This window comes from Choristoneura fumiferana, chromosome 11 (genome assembly GCF_025370935.1).
Source record: "Choristoneura fumiferana chromosome 11, NRCan_CFum_1, whole genome shotgun sequence".
Lineage (NCBI taxonomy): Eukaryota > Metazoa > Arthropoda > Insecta > Lepidoptera > Tortricidae > Choristoneura > Choristoneura fumiferana.
The window spans coordinates 8,777,611-8,798,524 of record NC_133482.1 but is presented as its reverse complement, the minus strand read 5'-3'; the positions used below and the strand labels follow the sequence as shown (position 1 = coordinate 8,798,524).

Below are 20,914 nucleotides of genomic sequence, written 5' to 3'. Positions count from 1 at the left end.
CTCTGTGACACTTGACGGAACAAACGGTTACTGTTCAGTTCAAAGTGCTTTTCTCGTTTCGATTTGCTTGCTGTTTTCATTAGTTATTTCGACCCTTGGCTCTTTTTTCTGGACACCGATCATCTTCGTATAAACATTGACCTTGGATTAGCTTACCGACCGATAACTTCTCACGTAGTCACGTATTTACTTAGTTTACAATGCGTTTGGACAGGGTGTGTTGTGTACCAACTGTGGAAAATCACGTAAGTATTTTTATTACATATGATTTACAAATATTTATTTTAATTGTCCTAATATAAGTCAACACTTCATAATTATAGTGTTTTTACTCCGTAGTTTAGGCATAACATCTGCCTGGAGCGAGATATTATATTGTAGCATCTCCACAATAGAAATTGTCCTAATATGAGTCATCACTTCGTAATATAGTTTTTTACTTCATAATTTAGGCATAACATTTGCCTGAGCAGAGGCGTCTTTAGCTATGGTGCAGGTGTGCGTTGCACACGGGCGCAACGGTCCTAGGGGGCGCCGAGCGCCGCTCGCTACGGAGCCCTATCGGCGCGCGTTGGCCGGCTGCGGCATTTCAATGACCAGTAAAAAAAGCTCCGCTTTGCATACATTGTATAGCCAATGCTGCGTTTTAGCACTTCCAGCGCTTGGGGCGAGATTTTCCGCGCGCCCCTACTTTTGGAATTTTTCTAGAAAGTATAGGCTTTGCTCAATGAGCGAGAAGATAAGGGGGCGCCTGCGCAGCCTAACAGCCCAATCTCGATTTTTTTTTCGAGGTAGAGGGAGAATACTCATGGTACAAGTCAGTCATTATTAAGTAGCAGTCAAGATCACCAATATTTGGAAACATACAAAATGTCATTACAGTGACTCAGTCAAAGCGGTCAATTGTTCGAGACATCATCGTGTACAATATACCGGAGCACGCCGTCGTCAAATACTTTTATAACATTCAAGCCGACATTAGTACCGTAGCAGCCAAAGTATCAAAAGTATGGGACATACAGAAAAAATGACTTTTATTACATACCGTATAGTCCAATTATCTTTTAGCTAGTCATCTTTAATACAGTGACGGTGTTCTATTTTCAGTCTCTTGGTGCAAAATGCACATGTCATTACTTTTTAATTAAATTAAAAACTCTTTTATATTGTAATTATACTGGCCAATTCAAGCATATTTAAAAGGAAATCCGTTAATCCGAAATTCTGACAATGTAAATAAAAATGTGAAAAACAGGCGTCAGGCTTCAAATGAAAGAGACGGACGATCACTGACAAGTTGGTACTCTTTTGGTGATTGTCAAAACGAAAAAGTCGAATCTTATTACGTGTTACCTAATGTTATTTCGCACTCAACTCGAGATTAAACCTTAAACCTTTTAAATAAAGCTCAGTTTTCTAGTGTTCATACTTTGGACATTTATGGTGCTACGCTACAGTGGTGATGTGCGTGCTCCGATTTTATTTGTACACGATGGATGTCCGAGCAATTTGATCGCTTTATTGGGTCAATGTAATGATTATTTGGATGTTTCCAAGTATTTGGTGATCTTAACTGCTAGCACTATTGACTGACTGTATAACTGCCGGCCGGTCCCGACAGCATGCCGACTCGTCTGGGATTTCTCCAGGCGCCTACGGACTAAACCTACCCCTGTGTAGTGTTTTACTACAGAGTGCTCCGTGCTTACAGTATACACTTCGCGTCTGGGTGTGTTTTTGTTTAGAGGAGTTTTGGGTGTGAATGGGGGTGTGTTTTTTGTAAGTGTATTGAGACCCCACACGTTTGGGAGGGGGACCAAGTGGTCGGTCCCCCCCTTCTTAGCGCGTGGGCCCCGGCTCTATAAAGCTCAGCCTTAGAGCCGGGGCCAGCTTGCAGATGTCACGGTTGAAACACGCAAGTGCGCCCGTGACATCAGCATAAAGCAAAGAGGACCATCAACAGGTTTTAGTGGATATGCCTCTCTTCATCCTTCCACTCGGGAAGGTAGAATAGAGGAGAGTCCAACATAACCACCCGCATCGTCCCCACGATGCGATGCGGGGGCATGCGTAAAACATTTCCTGTCGTTAAAAAAAAGGTTAGGTTAGGTACGTTATGCCCGTCCCGCCGTTTGGGTCCCGAGCTGGTACTGGCTGGTAGGCGTGCCAAGTGTTCCGGCGCACCTACAGCGGTGGAGACAGGAGACATAATCTCCTGGAGCCGGGTCCAAAACATCTTTCATCGCATGCGCTGTAAAAACTATTGATGATACAAAAAAAAAGTTTTACTGTATTAAAGAATACGAGTATATCAAGATCTACAAAATACTTCGCGATACCATATGCCCATCTATAGTAGTTATGTCCTTATGTCACTAGAACTACTTTTTTACTTTTTAAAAGTTATGGTAATGTCTCTTTGTCAAAGTGGCCAAACACCTTGCCCCTTATGCCTTTAGTAAAAAAAAAGTGTATAATGCAACATTTATTTGTAGGTGAAGACAACATAATACTTCATAAGTTTCCAAACCCGGAAAAGGATCCAAATAGATTTCGCTCATGGGACCTTTGCTATTGGCGGAAATATACTTGTCCTGGATAATATGTATATTTACAACCACCGTTGTATATGCTGCAACCAGCATTTTGAACCTCACTAATATGAGGACTCAGTAATATTGCAGTGCCAACTCTACATTTAACAGGTAACTTGTGATATATTTTTTTACGTACAAAATTATAGAATCAAAATTTAATTTGTTATAATGTAATTTTTTACACATAAATACAATAAATAAATTCTAATGTATTTAAAAAAAATACTTATTGCTTTGATTTTTAAAGCAAATTAAGACAAGATACAGGTTTTGTTAAAAAAAAACATTGTTGCAAACTTTTTTAGAAAGGTAGCAATTTTATTTTTATTAAAAAAACTGACTGTACAGAGTTATGCGCCCAGTTCATGGGTGCCGGAATCAAGGTGCAAAGGGCTTCACTTGCACACCCTCAGTTGGGAAAGAAAACATGTAGAATAAGATTTTTGTTAAAAATTTCAATTTTAATACAAGCTTTTTGCTGAGTGTACTGGCATTGTTATACTAAATTTCCGTGCCAATTTCAAGTTCATGCCATTAACCGTTGAAGAGTTATTGTACTGTCACAAATTTACATAACTATACCAACTTTCAAGTAAATCCAACAATAAACAAACCGGGCAAGCTAAATAAATGAAAGCTTGTACAAAAATTGTAAGATGCACCTCCCTGAAAGTAATTCTGGGTCCAGTTACCAAGTATATTTATTTCATTCCAGTCCAGCTGAGCTCTGTGACTAAAACTTCTCTCATCGTCTTCTTCTCATCTTCCTTCTTCCTAGGGGTTGTGACGATCATAAAGTTGCTCTATGTTGAAGCGCTACCCAAGTAGGTCGATATTCTGCTTCCTTGTGGAGGCATGACTAAACAAAAACTCCTTTAATTATGTTTTACTAATATTGTACATTTTTAACCTTTCTGACCATGGAACAAATAAATAAAATCTTGTTGGTTCTGTGCTGCTGATTATTAGCATTGATAATGGCATTGTAATCCTACTAATCCTCCTAATATTATAAATGTGAAAGTTTGTGAGTGAGTCAGCGAGTGAGTGAGTGAGTGAGTGAGTTAGTATGTTTGTTACTTTCACGCTGAAACGGCTCGACAGATGTGGATGAAATTTGGCAAAAAGTCAATTTATAACCTGGATTAAACATAGGATACTTTTTATCCCGATATTCCCACGGAATAGGGATAATCTCGAAATAACAACCACTGGGCTTAGAGTCATGAAATTTGGTATGTAGGTAGTTGAACGTCCGGAATAACACATAGGCGACTTTTTGACCAGATATTCCCACGGGATACCTCATCATCCCCAGCCTATATACGTCCCACTGCTGGGCACAGGCCTCCTCTCAGAACAAGAGGGCTTGGGCCATAGTTCCCACGGGCCCAGTGCGGATTGGGAACTTCACACACACCATTGAATTGCTTCGCAGGTTTGTGCAGGTTTCTCACGATGTTTCCTTCACCGCAAAGCTCGTGGTAAATTTCAAATGTAATTCCGCACATATACATTAAGCGATGTACACGCACAAAAGTTCGGCTACCGTAGTAAATCCCGCAAAATAGTTCGTCTACCACTTAATTGAATCTTCTTTACCTTCCTTTTTTTTTTTCTTTTTTCTTTTCTTCTTTCTTAAACTGCCTTAATTCTCAGCGGCATAGTAGCTATTAATTCTTCACATTCTTCTGGAGTCGTTGAAACCAAACTGACAGAATGTTATGTTTTAAAACTGCTTTTAATCTTGATAGAAACTTATGATATTTTATTTAGATAGTCTTCAAAATGTATGACTAGACGAACTCTTTTGCATTGGGGCTCGTATAAGGTTTTGAAGCAAGCTCACCTTATGCAAATTGATGACGTTAATAGACATTTTATATGTTCTAATTGCAGATTAAGGAGTGTTATCCCAGGAATGCAAGCATACAGCTGGGCTCATACTTTTATTGATAATTTATTTGATTCAATGAATGGCAGCTACAAAAATTCAAGAAACAGAAGTGGAAAACCCCTACTCCAAGCACTGAAACCTAATTCACCTCACAAAGACGTGTGGAGACAAGCAAAACCTAAATTAAATTCCATGCAATTTGTGACTTCTGACGGGAAAGCATGTAATGTTCCTTCGATCCAGAACTGGTTACGTACTATAGAGAACATGAAATACCTAAGGGATAAACTATACAGGCTGTCCCAGAAGTACCACGTCACAGTGACACCAGAGGTAGGCCAGCTCAAGAGGAACTTAACCAACCTAACATGACCCCAGTAAAAGTTGCACGGTTTTCGAGTTATTACCGAAATAAAGATTTTTGGGGATACTCTCCTTTGTCTTGACATTTTTAGTACCAGCATCGACTTGGAAAGCTCTTAATATCAGTTTTTTATGTGTATCGAATCGTGAATAGTTACTTCAGAAGTGTAATGTGTTATTTTGTCAGTAACTACCGTAAAATGCTGAAAAAAACTTCATTAATATTGATTTAAGTTGGCTCAAAAACATGAATTTCAACTTTAACCATCTGCCATGAAAAAAAATTACTAGGAACGAAACAAATAAATAGCGTCAATAAATTAGGCATGTTCTGCAGATTCAGAAATGGTATGACACATGTATCTTACCCTTAAGCCCTATCGAACTAACTTAAAACTGGAACTCCGAAAGCAGTCCCTGCTAAGTGGTACAAAAATGCTGTGCACGGCGATGGCTCATCTATTATCTGATACAATTATTTTGCCAAATGCACGAAGGCTAAATATTAATGTTTGTCTCCCTTTTCAAGGCTAGACCGGATCCTAAAGAACCGGATATAACCAAACCAAAAAAAAGTTGGAAAATCCCAGCTTTGTTACTTCAAAGTTTAATATTTCAAAAGCGGCTGAAACGATTTGATAGAACATGTCGTAGAACATCGCTAGAAAACCTGCTTTCAGATAAAAAAACGCATTCAAATCGGTTTAAGCGTTAAGAGCTACAATGGCACAGACAGACAGACTTATAGCACCCCTCTTTTTGCGTCGGGGGTTAAAAGTATTAATTAATAGTCTAACCAACAAAAGTTGCTAAACCCCAATATTGTCACTTCAAAGTTCAATATCTCTAAAACGGCTGAACCAATTTTGATAGAACATCGCTAGAAAATCTGCTTTTAAATAAAAAAACCGCATTCAAATCGATGCACCCGTTTATGAGCTACGGTGCCACAGACAGACAGACAGATAGACAAAATTATAACGACCCTATTATTTTTATTTTATTATAAAATTATAATTCAAATTAATTATATATTGAAAGAAGACCCGTCTATACCAAATATAAGGAACTATATAAAACTAGTATTATATGCACGCCTAGACACAGGTTTTATTGCATGTGAGGAACATAAAAAAGGTATTGTGGAATGGCTATTTGAAACATCATTAATATTTTTTTTATGTAATTGGTGCCGCGATATAAATAAAGTTTTGTGTGGCACTGCAAAAGATGTCAATGTGGAGGACAGCATGCAAACGATGGCGTTAATTGTACGCAAATAAAAGAAGAAGACAGTAACCGTTGTTTTATTATTATTAATAATAAAAGTTATTTATTGTGCTGGAACATATTTGCATGTGGACAGATCTATAGTTTTGAACTAACTTAATACGATTTTCAACATTTATAGCATTTAATTATAGTTCTCATTACTCACAAACAGTTGAAAAACGAAGGAAAGTCAATGAAATGTTATTTCAAAATTATTTACTGACTGATCTGAAACCTGTGTACGTATAGCACAGTACAGGGTAGATGATTATGTTTATTTTATACGGACCGGTCTGAGTGGAGAGCCTTGGGGGAGGCCTATGTCCAGCAGTTTTTCGGCTGACATGATGATGATGATGATGATTTCAACTCCTTAGTTCCGACACTGCATTCTAGATGTCGCTGTAGGTCACGAGAAAGTGACTACTCTATTTCAGTATATGTATAAAGTACTCTGTGACCCTACCTACACTCTTCTCTTAGTCTCACATTGAAAACACTGCCATCTAGCCATTGATACTTGCAACTGCAGACCTTGTCCGTTGCACTATGTATGTTACGTATGTTCATGCGTTGACATATGATTTCGAAAGAATCATATGAGATGGCGCTGCGTGTCGTGGTATTTAAAAATGAATTAAGTAGACAGAATACATAAATGAGTAATAATAAATGGTTTTCGATACTTTATGAAATACATTAATATTAAATAAACAATATTTAATGAAATTATAATAAAACTTCAGAACCAGATGATTAAAAAAACAGTCAATTTTGTTTATACTTTTGCTTTGACATCTCCGTTAAATACTTATTTACTAGCTTGGTGCGTATGATATCCTCTTGCTTTTCTTACCCACCACAGAACCGAGAAGGTATAATTGTTTAGGGTACTTTTTTTTTATTCATAATCATAAAGTGTTACAAAGAAAATTAACAAAAGAAGCGGACAAAAACCATACCTGGTTTATCTGTCGCTACGTCGCTTAATATTATTTCACGTACCCATCCACCCCTCACGTGTAACAATGATATACGTTTTTTTAATGAATGAAATTTAATTTGCCGCTTATATCTCATTATGTCAAGACGCGGGCGCACATGGAAGCGTATAGTAGGTATTTGAGCATTCGTGTGCAGACGCAGACTTGCGGCGCTCAGTGCCTAGTGTTTGATTTTTTTTCAACCAACTAGAGTTTACCCGTGGCTTCGCACGCGTATACTATTCGATCTGGAAGTTATAATTGAACTTCCGGGATTTTCCAAAATTCCCCTGGGAATTCCCAAAATTTATATAGTGATCTTCATTGAGGTTGTGTTAAGAAAAACTGTCCAAAATTTCAAGATCAAGCCCAGCGGTTGAAATTTCAGGATTTTATCCCTATCTCGTGGGAATATCGGGATATAAAGTAGCCTATGTGAGGATATGATGCGGAATATGATTGATAATTTAGATGGCTCTAAACAGTGTGGTGGTTCAATGGTACTTTTTTTTATAAATATCATGGGACACTTGACACCAATTGACCTAGTCTCAAACTAAGCAAATACTACTATGGATACTATAATAGGCAACGGATAAACATACTTATATAGATAAATACATACTTAAATTAGATATTAAAATTCTATTCTTTAATCCAGGTTATAAACTAACTTTTTGACAAATTTTATCCAAATCCGTCCACCCGTTACGGCGTGAAGAAGTAACAAACATACTCACTCATCACAAACTTTCGCATTTATAATACGTAGTAGTAGGATTAGTAAGATAAGATATAGGATATGGTACTTTAATGGTAAAGGGGGTTGTCTGTGTTTTTCTACTTACGAAAAAGGGTCCAGGACAACAAAATAAAATAAAAATATTCTTTATTGATCACCACAAATCAATAGTGGGTTAACATAAAAGAAAAAAAAAGAGTACAGATGGTTTTCTTACTTAAAAGCGATCTCTTCCAGATAGCCATTTAGATATATATTGTAACAACTACAAACCAGCTAAAGCAGAATGTTTGATAGGAGCCTCTATTTTATTCTCTTCAGAAAAATAATCAAAGAAATTCCTGATATTTTCTAAGTTTTGCTTTCCTACTAAATACTACGAATCTACATCTTCGATGAAAATGTAATATTGGTTGGTAGATTATCTCGTAGATGGCCTCTGCTGCTTGAAGGTAGGCTGTCAATACTCGTATTTCGAGTATCGGGCAGTTTTTCTTCTGATGCCTCTTTTGTTGTACGACTACTTCTGAAAGATTAAGTTAAGAGTTAATAGCCAGTTTTAACAAAAGTTTAGAAAAAACACCAAAGAGTGGTTGCGATAATCCAATTAGTCGATTTGTAATATCATTCAAGAATAAAATTATTGTTCCATACATTTTTTGAATCGCGAATATACAATTGATTTGAGAATCAAAATCGACTCAAGCCTAGATTTTTTTATGAATAAAAAAAAACTATAACTGTCACTGTCAGTCATTTATTGAAACAGAGGTTTTATGCCTACAAACAAGAACCACTAACTCGAAAATGCAGACGTATATCTGTACATATTGTAGTAAACTTATGATATGCATGTAGATCAAATTATATATGCGACTGTGCATAATGAGGCATTAAAACAATCGTGAAATATTATTATAAAACTGGCTATCACTAATTTTATAAAACCTCACTCGTGCTTTAATGCCTCTCATTATGTAACAGTCAGATAAATAACTAATTCAGTAAGAGCTACTTACGGCCTCAACAAGAGAGCTAAGAGGTTGTTAGCTGGCGCTTCAGCTAGTAGCCAGATCACTAAAGCCGCTAGACATCCGAAGACTATTACTCCTACTGCTGCGATAAGCTGAAAGAAAAAGCGTCATTTTCTAAGTATTAAATACAATTCCAAATACATTCAACTTAACACAGCCAGCTCATGGTCAATCATCATCATCCCAGCCTATATACGTCCCATTACTGGGCACAGGCCTCCTCTCAGAACAAGAGGGCTTGGGCCGTAGTTCCCACGCGGGCCCAGTGCGGATAGGGAACTTCACACGCACCATTGAATTGCTTCGCAGGTTTGTGCAGGTTTCCTCACGATGTTTTCCTTCACCGCAAAGCTCGTGGTAAATTTCAAATGTAATTCCGCACATGAATTTCGAAAAACTCAAGAGGTGTGAGCCGGGGTTTGAACCCACGACCCTCTGCTTGAGAGGCGATAGGTCAAACCACTAGGCCACCACGGCTGTCATGGTCAATATAGTCTTTTATATTTTTTTTTGCAGAAGGGAAAGTGCGCCTAACCAGATTTTGTCATTGGTGCTTTGGCTTAGTGTACCCACCCATAAACGCTATAGTATGGCATGATGGTGAACTCACCAGCTCGGGGTAGTCGTTGTCCTGGGAGTTCCTTGTGGTGAAGACGTTCCGAGAGATGAGCAGCGAGTGCGTCAGGTACAGACCATAGGACAGCCGGCTCAGCGGCACCCATGGGTACCAGCAGAGGAAGCTTTTCACCAGTGCTGGTGAGAATTTCGTTGCAATTCATTTACTCCATTTTTTTATTCGACTGGATGGCAAACGAGCAAGTGGGTCTCCTGATGGTAAGAGATCACCACCACCCATAGCCACCTGCAATACCAGGGTGATTGCAGATGCGTTGCAAACCTAGAGGCCTAAGATGGGATACCTCAAGTGCCAGTAATTTCACCGGCTGTCTTACTCTCCACGCCGAAACACAACAGTGCAAGCACTGCTGCTTCACGGCAGGATTAGCGAGCAAGATGGTGATAGCAATCCATAAAATAAATGAGAATTAAAAACAGAAATTAACAAGGTTGCTACAATCGGCTTCTTTGCTGCAGAACGGTCTCTCTCAGGTAACTAATACAACGGAAAGAAGAAACAAACCGAATCCGCCTTCTTCCCACATAACATATGAGTATGCATATAAATTTGCTTGTGAGCATTCCTATATGTGTTGCACAGACAGGCGTAGCTGAGAAGTAAAATAAATAGGTATATAAACTACAATATATATTGCAGCAAACTTACGGACATGGCCTAAAGCGCAGCATAAGACTAGCATGGCAACTCCGCAAGTCCAGATGGGTCGGTTGAGGGCGGCGTAGATGGCGCCCTCCAGTCGATGGTACGATCGCCAGATGAAGGTGGTTCCCATCACCATCACAACTAGCATTATCACTAAAGCAGTTATCGAACCGAGGATCGACCATTTCTGGAACAAAAGCAAGACTGTCAAAAACTACATAGTTACTTTTGATCTGTAATTTTTCTTCTCCAGCGCATCAGCGTGTACCGTTGGGCATACGCCTCGTATTGTCTTCTACTCGGCACGATTTCTAGTGAATCTCCCCCAGACCAGGCTAGCTGCTTGCTGACCTTTATGTAATCCGTAAAAATGAAATGTATGCCTGTTTATGCCCCAATGCTTGGCATACACTTCTTAAAATGAAAAGGAATACCTTGGAAATTTTTGGTGAATTTTCTCTATAGGTTTTGATGAAAATTAAGCCAGACATGAAGCCAACGATGAAAGCACCAGCGCGGGTATGGCTCTTGATGTAGGTCAGATGAAAGTGCTCACTGGCCCGTGGGTTTGAAACAAATCTGAAGAGGATAATAACAGAGCAATAAAACATAAGTTTCTGTTAAAAATTACATTTTTACCTGCATTGTCACCCAACAACATATGTCAACCAAATTTCAAGTCAATCCAACTACTGGAAGTGGGCCAAAATGGACTAGTATGATTTGATCCAAAGAACAACAATAAACAGGGCAAGTTTTTTAAAAGCTTGTCAAAACACTACACAACACATTAAAAACTGTAAGTATCGCGCTGATATACTTTTATAGTGCTATTATAATTCACGAATTTCATTTGTAATTGTGCTCCTAGGTGGTATCAATATAAATATCACGACGATCTCGCAATTGGTAGTAACGATTACGATGAAAGTGTAGGGTAATGTGTCTAAGGTTGTGTGTTTTGGGAAATTCATTTTAGTCAGATATTTTTCAATGTTTGGCGCTGTTGATAAATGGTTGAAGTACCTCGAAAGGCACTGAGCGTTCGGTCAAAGCATTCAACTTTATTGCAATAATCACATAATAGGGACGATCGCTAGGTAATTGATTATTCCTTTGTATACATCATTGTGTTGTGATAAAGTTGATTGCTCTGTGAAACAATTTAATTGCAATTATGTAAATTAAATGAACAATGTCAAAGCATTATCTTATAGGAAAATTTAAGAGTTTCTCATGGGTCCGTGGAAATGAATGGAAACAAGTAAGGCAATGACGCATAAAAATGCGCAAATCATTAATAAGTATTGTTGACATTGATGTCTTGTCATTAATAGTCTACAAATAGTACCATTTTATGGTAAATGTGTCTAGTGTTTGACGTGATGCCCAATAGATGACAGCCGCTGCTTTATTATTACAGTATAGGTAGTTATTTCGTCCATGGATGTCTTTTTGATGGGCTCGCTCTCCAATCTTTTCAGGCATTTTTGTGGGCCCTTTTTTTTATTAAAAAACAAGAGACAAACAAACAGGTTGCCCAGATGATATTTGAATTACAGGCGCGTTGTTAACACTTTGATGAAAGAGTAGATTCGTTTTTGAAGATTTGTATAAGAGCGAGCTGTTATGAAAGCAAAAAAGTTCCGCAAGAATCGTACTGTGTTGGACTGCCACTGGTTTACGGCTTGGGTTTACAATCCTTCAAATGTTATCCAAATAAGAATGCACTACTTACTCGTAAGTAAACAGCTGGACAGCAGGCATATCATAGACGTAGTTGATGACGCCTGGCAGAATGATGGCTATGATTGTGATGACCACAGCGCTTGCGCCAGCCAACCGAGGGCAGCGCTTATACAGCCAATACAGCAGCACAGACACGCAGAAACAGTGGAAGTCAGCGGGGATGTACCAGGAGACCACGATACACTGTAGAGGATCCGTAAAAAACATTTATTCCACACAAATCTGCATAAAACAGGTAATAAATAGAAAGTGATGCCTTCCCTACATTTTAGTTTGCAGAGTGCAACATTGAGGAAGGTACTATTATTAATGCTGGCTGGCTATTGAATAAGATGTACGCAAAATGTCATCGCAATCGGTTGAGAAGTTAAAGCGTGAAACTAACTAACAAAGTCAGTCTTACATTATTTATAATATTAGTAAGAATGAATTGTTAACTACTTTAACATGAGCTATAAATAAGTCGTATTATCAAGCATGTGAGCCCGTTTACCTTAAGTAAAGCATGCTGCTCAGATGTTTAATAATCATAAATCACTTACGATGTTTTCACTGTCAATATAATTATTGAGCATCAGTAGACTCAGCCACCAGTTCTTTCGGCACTGGTCAGTATCAGCGGCAATGCCTCGCGGCCACAGGGGCCCGGAACCCGTGTAAGGATACACCGCACAAACGAAGAATACCATCACTGCGAATGCTACCACTAGCCTGTAAATAAAAGCAGGTTATCGGTACATCAAGTGCGAGGAGACGCCTCAGAGGCCACACTCTCCAGGTAGATGTTATTTCTTGAGGACCGAAGTTCAAAGGATGTGAGCTGGAGATTGTGTTTTGCATTCAAATTTTAGAAACTTCGATATTGTGATGTAGAACAGGAGTGACATCACCAGCTATCATAGGTATGGCGTATCAATTCCTTTATTTGGTGACTAGGTAGCGCTAAGATATTGACAGTTCTATATTTAAAGGTTCCTCGTCCTAAAGATGGTGGATGATAATTATAAAACTACTATTGTCCGTTTGGTACTTGATGACCAAGTTTTAAATAATAATAAAATCTATTCTATTATATAATCTATCTCAGCGAGAAAATTTAGCGGCAGAGCTGATAATTATGGTGTGGACTAATTGTTTTAGAGGTTTAATTTTTTTTCTAAAAAGAAAACACAAATTTTTATCTTAAGCCAAATTGCAAAGTTTTATAAAAGTCATTAATGTTTATTAAAAAAATTTTTTTTCATTCAAATCATAATTTTGGTGTGGCGTCCAGTATCCGTTGTTCTTGATGAATGTCTATGATAGAACCATAACATCCATTTATTTAACTAAAAATGCATTGTATTTTATTCTTCATTAGTTCAAGTATCTTATAAGAATATATAAATAAATATTAGTACATGAATTTATACTCAAAACTAGGCACTAAAAGTTGTCCATGTGAAATTGGCAATTTTGGTGGTAAATATTGAAGATGTTTTTGTGGTCGAACGAAACGCAATAAGATCAACAAACGTGTGTTAACCTGTGCGTTTAGTTCCGCTCCTGCACTGAGCGATGACACACGAGCCATATCTTGCTGGATCTGTCCGCCAAGCACGTAAGTATCTAATTTTGGTGTGTTAAAATACTTTTTAATGCAATTTTGGTGGTGTATGTAACTAATGACTTAGCAATACTTGTTTTTGTATGAAGTATATGCGAGGCATGTTAAAAGTTTCCTTTTTAAAATATTAAGTTAAATTGGAAGTGAATGATACGGTTTTTTTTTTAATCATTTTTTTATGCACTTTTTCTAATTTTGGTGGATCAATTTTGGTGGTTTTGGTGGTAATTTGAAGCCCATCCACATAATTATAATTTCATTTTTAAGCCTTTTACATTTAAAACTTTGCATTTACAACATTATTGACTCAATGCACTTATTTCAAGTAAAATATAAACACTTAGATACCTACTTTACTATAAAACTAAATTATAAAATATCACTATTTGTAATAATACCTCGTTGAGTTTCTTGCCGGATTCTTCTCAGCAGAGGTTTTTCCAAACCGGTGGTAGGTTTTTTTTGACATTCACAAGTGCTTGTTATAGCCTAAATTGAATAAAGATATTTTGACTTTGACTTTTGACTTTGAAAACTTAATTTATTTTTTTAGAATGGCTAACCGCAAGAAAAAACAATCAAGAGAAGAAGTCCTCGAAAATAATAGTACATTGTGTCTTAAGGGCGATAAACAAGGAATTACGAACGAGAGTCTATTAGAAGCCCGAAGTCGAAGACTGAGCTTTAGTTAGTCGATGTTCGTAATTCTAGTACCGCCCGTGCGACATACAATGTTTTTCATCACATTTGCGAGTAAAATTGTATACAAATAAGTATTTGTAAAAGAAAAACTAATATTTTTTTAAAAATTGCCGATACCGCTGACTACGCTCTTGGCAGCGCCAGCCTCCGCGCCGCCCTCCCCCAGCCTGAGCATGCGCCCGACGTGCTCCTGCACGCCAGCACGACCAGCCAGCACGCCATGCAGTATCACACTCATTTACCGACCTTGGGCTTCATGACAAGAAAATTAGTACCGGCAATGACTCATTTACCGACCACGGGTTTCATGACACGCACATTAAGGTCGAGGGTTTTATTTGGGGGGTTGCAACCATGGTAGCCTGCATGTTACGACACTGTTTAAGAGCAAGTGTGATGAAAATATAATTGCATTATCATCGACTTCGGGCTTCTAATAGACTCTCGTTCGTAATTCCTTATTTACCGCCCTTAAGACACAATGTACTATTTTGTTACTACGAGTTCAACATTGTATTTTCGTAGAGATTTTGGTACAATTAAAACAATTAATAAAACATTTATTTTCTTTTTATATCCAGCAGACAATTTGATCAAGAAAAATATTTTTTTACCTTGAATTAGCACAAGTACATCTAATTTTGGTGTAGATGTGCAATTTTGGTGGCCAATATATCTAATTTTGGTGGGTACAAGCAATTTTGGTGGTAATCAAATTACTAAAATCATAATATCTTCAAAACTACTATGTATAATGAAGGGCCATTACGACACAATATTTATTATGACTTGTAACGTATTGTTGATATATCATTTTGACTCGGACAACAAAAATAAAAAAAGCCACCAAAATTAGGTAAATTTCAAGCTTGTTGAAATTCACCCAACTACTAAATATCTGCGCTTAATTCCTCTACACAAAATACTATTTTTGTCATTGCTAGGGCGTGTGCACTGGGGGTGATTATGATAACATTTATTTTGCTGGTTTATAGAGCTGATTGTTGAGTCTTAAATATGTATGATATTAGCATACATGTTATAAATTTGTCAATCTTTATCCGAAACAAAATAAATGTACGAGTAATCAGATTACTTGCCTGACGTATCTTTTCAACATAAATAGTAAAGGATTCGGGAAATTCTTGAACTTGTTGAAGGATGTCGCTGAAAGGAACCCGGAGAGGAAGAAGAATGTGTCCACAAACAAGTCGTCGTGTAAAACAAATAAACCCATAATCGACATTATATCCTGGAATCAGAACAATTTGTTGCCATTTCCAACTGTACAAAAGCAAAAAAATACAGTTGGATGATCAAAAATTCAATATTATTTATTCTACCTGATCAACTTGTAATCCGTCACTGATGGCTCCAGAATTGAAGATCCCTAACTGATGATCCAGTACAATGAAGCTGATGGTTAAGAATCTGATACCATATAATACTTCGATACCCTCTTTTTTCATTGAGAGCAAGTCCTTTGCATTTGCTTTGAGACAAAACGCTTCGGCAATGTCGTCTTCTAAAAAGATAAGTATAGTGTTAAGCCCTGTTTTGAATTTTAAAGAAAAATGGTGCAAGTTGTATTCCATTTGGAGGTCGTGAAGGGAACGAGTTTGCAGTGGCCAGTCGAGCGCAGCAATGTACTCGTAAGCTACTTGCACGATTTTTCTTGCAGGTCTAAATTGGGCTCTATATTGACTGTTTCACATGTTTTATGACAAGTAGATTCTGTTAAGGTTTTAGGCTGAAAGGTTCGTCTCCAAATAATAGGATGTACAGCAATCATAATAATAACATTGCTCAAAATACAATTGTTAGAGATTGCAAATTTTTGCTTACTCCATGTTTTCGGCTCCGTTTTATCTCTTCTGCTGTTCAAGTACGTGCCCAACAAAGCTGCTGCAGTAAGAATAGCCATAAAAGCACTGTAAAAAAATGATGCATAGTGAATCCCATACAAGCTGTTACGATTTTGTTACAAGCTGTATTATTATATGCGCACTGCAATTACTACTTAAATCAACATAATTTCAGTCACGGTGCTCAGTATTTGTGGGTAATTCTCGCAACGGCATACTGTATTTTGTTCATTACAAGAAAGCAAAGCGCTTTATTTGTCATATCCCCAAACAACAAGGACAACGTGAATAAGTATTTTTTCTTATTGAGCCTATTATAGCATGCCATTGCTGGGCAAAGGTCTTATCCCTCATGTCCTTTATGACTCCCGGCATAACAATATCAGGCCAGTTCTTGGACGTGTATGCACGTCCAAATCGTCCCACCATCTCTTTCTTGAGTAGTTAACCACGAGTAGCTCGTTATAATGAATAGGCTATAATTATATTTGCAGGTGGTAAGACAAGTTGCAAGATTTGCCCGGATTGCTACCACCATCTTGCTCGCTAATCCTGCCGTGAAGCAGCAGTGCTTACACTGTTGTGTTTCGGCGTGGAGAGTAAGACAGCCGGTGAAATTACTGGCACTTGAGGTATCCCATCTTAGGCCTCTAGGCGGTGGTGATCTCTTACCATCAGGAGACCCACTTGCTCGATTGCCATCCAGTCGAATAAAATAAAATTACATTATTTTTTTATTGCCTTTGACAACTTCAATATACCGTAAGGTCGGGGTACTTTGGCCCTGAAGGGTAACTTTGGCCCTTAGAATTAACTGGGTCCTGGTTTTATTTTTGCTTTCAGAATATGGCTCTTTGCCATGTGTTTGGTGTTAATTGATTGATCACATTTTTATGTTTTTGCTTTACGTTTTATTTTACGTTTTTATGTAGTTTTCATGTGGGCCAAAGTAACACTCCAATGGGTCAACCCCAATTTTATGGAACATACTTTTAAATTGACATTTATGTAATTTATTATATTATATTATATTATAATGAATCAATAAATAAACTATAATATAATAAGGCCGGTAGGTAGTCTAAAAAAAATACCGGACACGTATTTTTACTCTTTTCAATTAAACAAAAAAATATGGACATATGGCTGGTTAAAATTTAGTGTGACGTCACGTCACGTACACCTTTTAGTGAAACGTACCGTCACGGGCCCCCCTCCCGAACTTAAAAAAAAATCATGTTTAATATTTTCTGATAATCTAACTGGCAATAAGTGTAAATCTAAATGGCTATAGAGCAGGTAAATACCATTTTTTTATAAGTAATGTTTCTAGTTATAATCTAGTGCGGATAGCTCAAAAGACTCTCGCTGCTAAGCAGAAATGATACCTTACATTTAAATGTACTCGAGCCCATGGACCACTATAATGTGGTCGAAACGTCGAGATAATTATTACTCGTTGTTAGTTTCATAACTCTCGATTGAGGTAGTTATTTTTTTACCCAGGAAGATACCCAATTAATACTTACAAGAATGCCCAAAAGAGACTATCATACGCTCTTGGCTGGTCTTGAATCTGGCAGTCCTCTGTGATCTTGATGCGCGCGCGCATCCCGGCTGAGCTCAGGTGGCTGCGTGCGAGCATGGTTGCCAGCAGGCGTTCCACCGATCCAGGGCCGCATGATGCTGGTACGCACACGCCCCAGGACAGCTCGTTTAGAGGACGCGAGTGGAGAGGACGAGCCTGGGCATATTGATTTTAGTAAATGAAATACTTAGTTTCATTAAATGACAAAGTAGACAGCTAAAAAGATAAAAGAAGATACAGTATTAGTTAGTTGGACACCAATTTGTAAAGATAGAAAGGCGAAATTTGAAAGAAAGAAAAAGGATGTAGCATGAAAGTACGAGAAGAAGAAAATGCGAGAACTGGTATGAATGCATAAACCGATAAAACAGACTCCGATTATGTTGGAGGTAGACAAAGAGAAAAAATGAAGGCTGTTCCTGAACAATTGAGTTTTATCTTTGGCTACATCTGCACCTAAGATCAGGTGACAGAAAGGTCAGTCGCGGGTCAGCTTTATATAAAATACCGGCAAAATGCGAGTTGGAATCGCACATCAAGGGTTCCGTGAGTTTTGGACACATATAATTTATTTTTTCTGATTATTCTTATTGGTGCTGCTATAAGAGCTTAGATACCTTCATAACTAATTTCAAGGTTTTATTGCAACTGAAAGTACCTTGTAGGGTTTTGTCTCTGCGCCAACTTATATGGAAACACCTTTTTTAATGACGGTATCTTTGGATTACGTTGACTTAGGGATTTGATTTTTTCACCCAGGTGTTAGAAAACTTGAGTAAGTATTTGATATTAATAAGATTAATACTTCACGCGTTTCTGAGATAAAGAATCTTGACAGACGGATGGACAGATGGATAACAAAGTGATCATATTAACCGCACAATTGGTACATTATTACCTCTATAAAATCCAGAACAGACCCCTCCGGCCTGATGACATTCTGGTACCGTGGCTTCACAGCATCATCTATTTAATCCAAGTTTTCCCTGCGGTGGGTCCTCAAGAGAATCCCTTATCTGCGGCCCCAGGGTGAGTGTATTTTTTCGTAAAAGTTTCCCAGCTGGTACCGGCTTCCGTAGAGAAGACCTTGAGGCTCTGAGGCTATGGAGTCCCAGTCTGCAGGGTAGGTTTCATTTAAATATTTCATGATAAAACCCGGATAGCTAATTAGCCCTTCCTCTAGTAACGCGACACGGCTACTGCTGCAAAACTACATATACGCGTCACGTAACGAAAGGCAGGAATGAATAGGTAGAGTATTAAAATTCGCATTTACAATAGCAAGTACTAAGACATTCGACTCGCTGCTGTCCCTTTCGTGCCATCGATCATAATTCAATTGAATCCGGTTTTGTACTTAGTATTAGACTACGTAGCCTTACAAAAATGTAACGTAACCTTCGTTTTTACCTTCGAACAGCTGTTGGAATAAAAAATTACAACGACTTCATGATATTTTATCCTGATCCCGTGAAAATATCATGATATTAATTGCCAATGTGTCATTCCAATACCTAATTCAAAGTTTCATCCAAATCCGTTAAGCCGGTTTAGTGTGAAAGAGTAACAAACATACGCACGCTCATACTGACATTTATTATAATACTAGCTTTTGCCCGCGGCTTCGCCCGCGTGGAATTCGGTTATCGCGCGCTGTTCCCTCGGGAACTGCATTTTTCCAGGATAAAAAGTAGCCTATGTCACTCTCTAGCCCATAAACTATCTCTATGCCAAAAATCACGTCGATCCGTCGCTCCGTTTCTACGTGAAAAACGAACAAACATACAAACACACACACTTCCGCATTTATAATATTAGTATGGCTTTATCGTCATCATCATCAGCCGGGAATTACGTCCACAAATAAACTTTATTTATCAATATCTTACCCCAAAAAGTATAAAGCGTGGTTTAAAGAAAAAGATTGTTTTTACAATAGTTAATTTTAAATAATAAAAAAAAAATTTTGAGGACATTTATTTATTTATTTGTGATATACATTAAGTTACTGGTGGTCTAATAAAAATCTTTATACATAACTACATCTTAATTTATTATAATAACATTCTTGAAAACTGAAGTGATATCTACACTATAACTTATTTTACTATAACTTACAAGACAATGGTGCAAACTACAATAGCTATGATATAATAATAATTTAAAATTAGTCAGGAATTGTAACAGTTATTACATTGCATTTTATATTTACAGTTTAACTCTCTAAGGCCGTCTTGCAAGAAAAAATAAATCTAGATTTAGTAGTTAACCTGACTTAAGCTTGACAGTTCCATACATTTTGACAATACTAATGAGCTTAACGCTATCGAGAATTTATGTGTTTCCAGCAAGTCCTCCATAATTCATAAAGCTTTTAAGCTATTTAACAAAATTTGCCTTTATGTGTCATTTTGGCATTTTGTATTTACCAGAAAGGCAAAACATAATTTAGCTATGGCTATAACAGGTTGTATTTTTTATGTATAAGGGCCTTTACACATCGCGTGTTTTAAACGCGCCATCGACACGGGTTTGTATCAATACAAACGTAATACGCACGCGTGTTGTACGGCTGCTCTATAGAAATAAAATAAAAAACGCGGTATCTATAGGCTAAAGGATTCTTATTTTCCTTAGCATTAAATTATGGGACTCCTTCTATGGAATAAAATATAAATAAAAATATTCAGTTGTTCAAAAACAACTGTGAGCAGTCATGCTAAAATTGTTCCTTTGGACAGAAATCCCTTTATCTTTATGAGCTTTTGAAATGTAGTTGAACATGGAATGGTTATTTAATGTAGCCGATGTCAAAAAAGTACCGCGGCTCGGCGTAAACCATCTCTGATCCAAATCATCGATCCGTCGCTCCGTTTACATGAAAGACGGACAAACATACAAACACAAAACACACACACTTTCGCATTTATTATACTAATAATGTTTAATTTAAGTTAGCACCCTGCGGTCAGATTTGCCTAATACCGTATGGAATGAAGTAGGTAGAGTATTAAAGATTTTCATTTACAATAGCTAGTCAAGAGCAGTCGAGCTCGCGTGCTGTCCCTTCGTGCCATCGATCATCAACCAATCCCAATCCCTCTAGTGTTGTACTTAGTATTAGACTACGTAGCCTTACAAAAATGTAACGTAACCTTCGTTTTTACCTTCGAACAGCTGTTGGAACAAAATACAAACAAACACAATTATTTATATTTATAAAATAAAGATCTT

The 20,914-nt window shown here is 37.5% G+C and overlaps 2 protein-coding genes across 3 annotated transcripts in view; one reads left to right on the top strand and one right to left on the bottom strand.

Annotated features, from left to right (window-relative positions):
• Window positions 1-20,914, top strand: part of LOC141432701 (uncharacterized) — a 109,101-nt gene that overhangs the window by 8,982 nt on the left and 79,205 nt on the right. The window lies entirely within an intron of this gene.
• On the bottom strand, window positions 7,985-18,660 carry LOC141432353 (nose resistant to fluoxetine protein 6-like). The gene is made up of 12 exons (XM_074093891.1): window positions 18,579-18,660; window positions 17,622-17,836; window positions 16,073-16,158; window positions 15,571-15,752; window positions 15,328-15,479; window positions 12,462-12,630; window positions 11,909-12,102; window positions 10,605-10,749; window positions 10,174-10,357; window positions 9,499-9,641; window positions 8,874-8,980; window positions 7,985-8,380 (listed from the first exon to the last, which is right to left on the bottom strand). Exons 2-12 carry the CDS (start codon window positions 17,735-17,737, stop codon window positions 8,239-8,241), a joined length of 1,620 nt encoding a protein of 539 aa, XP_073949992.1. The 5' UTR covers window positions 17,738-17,836; window positions 18,579-18,660; the 3' UTR covers window positions 7,985-8,238.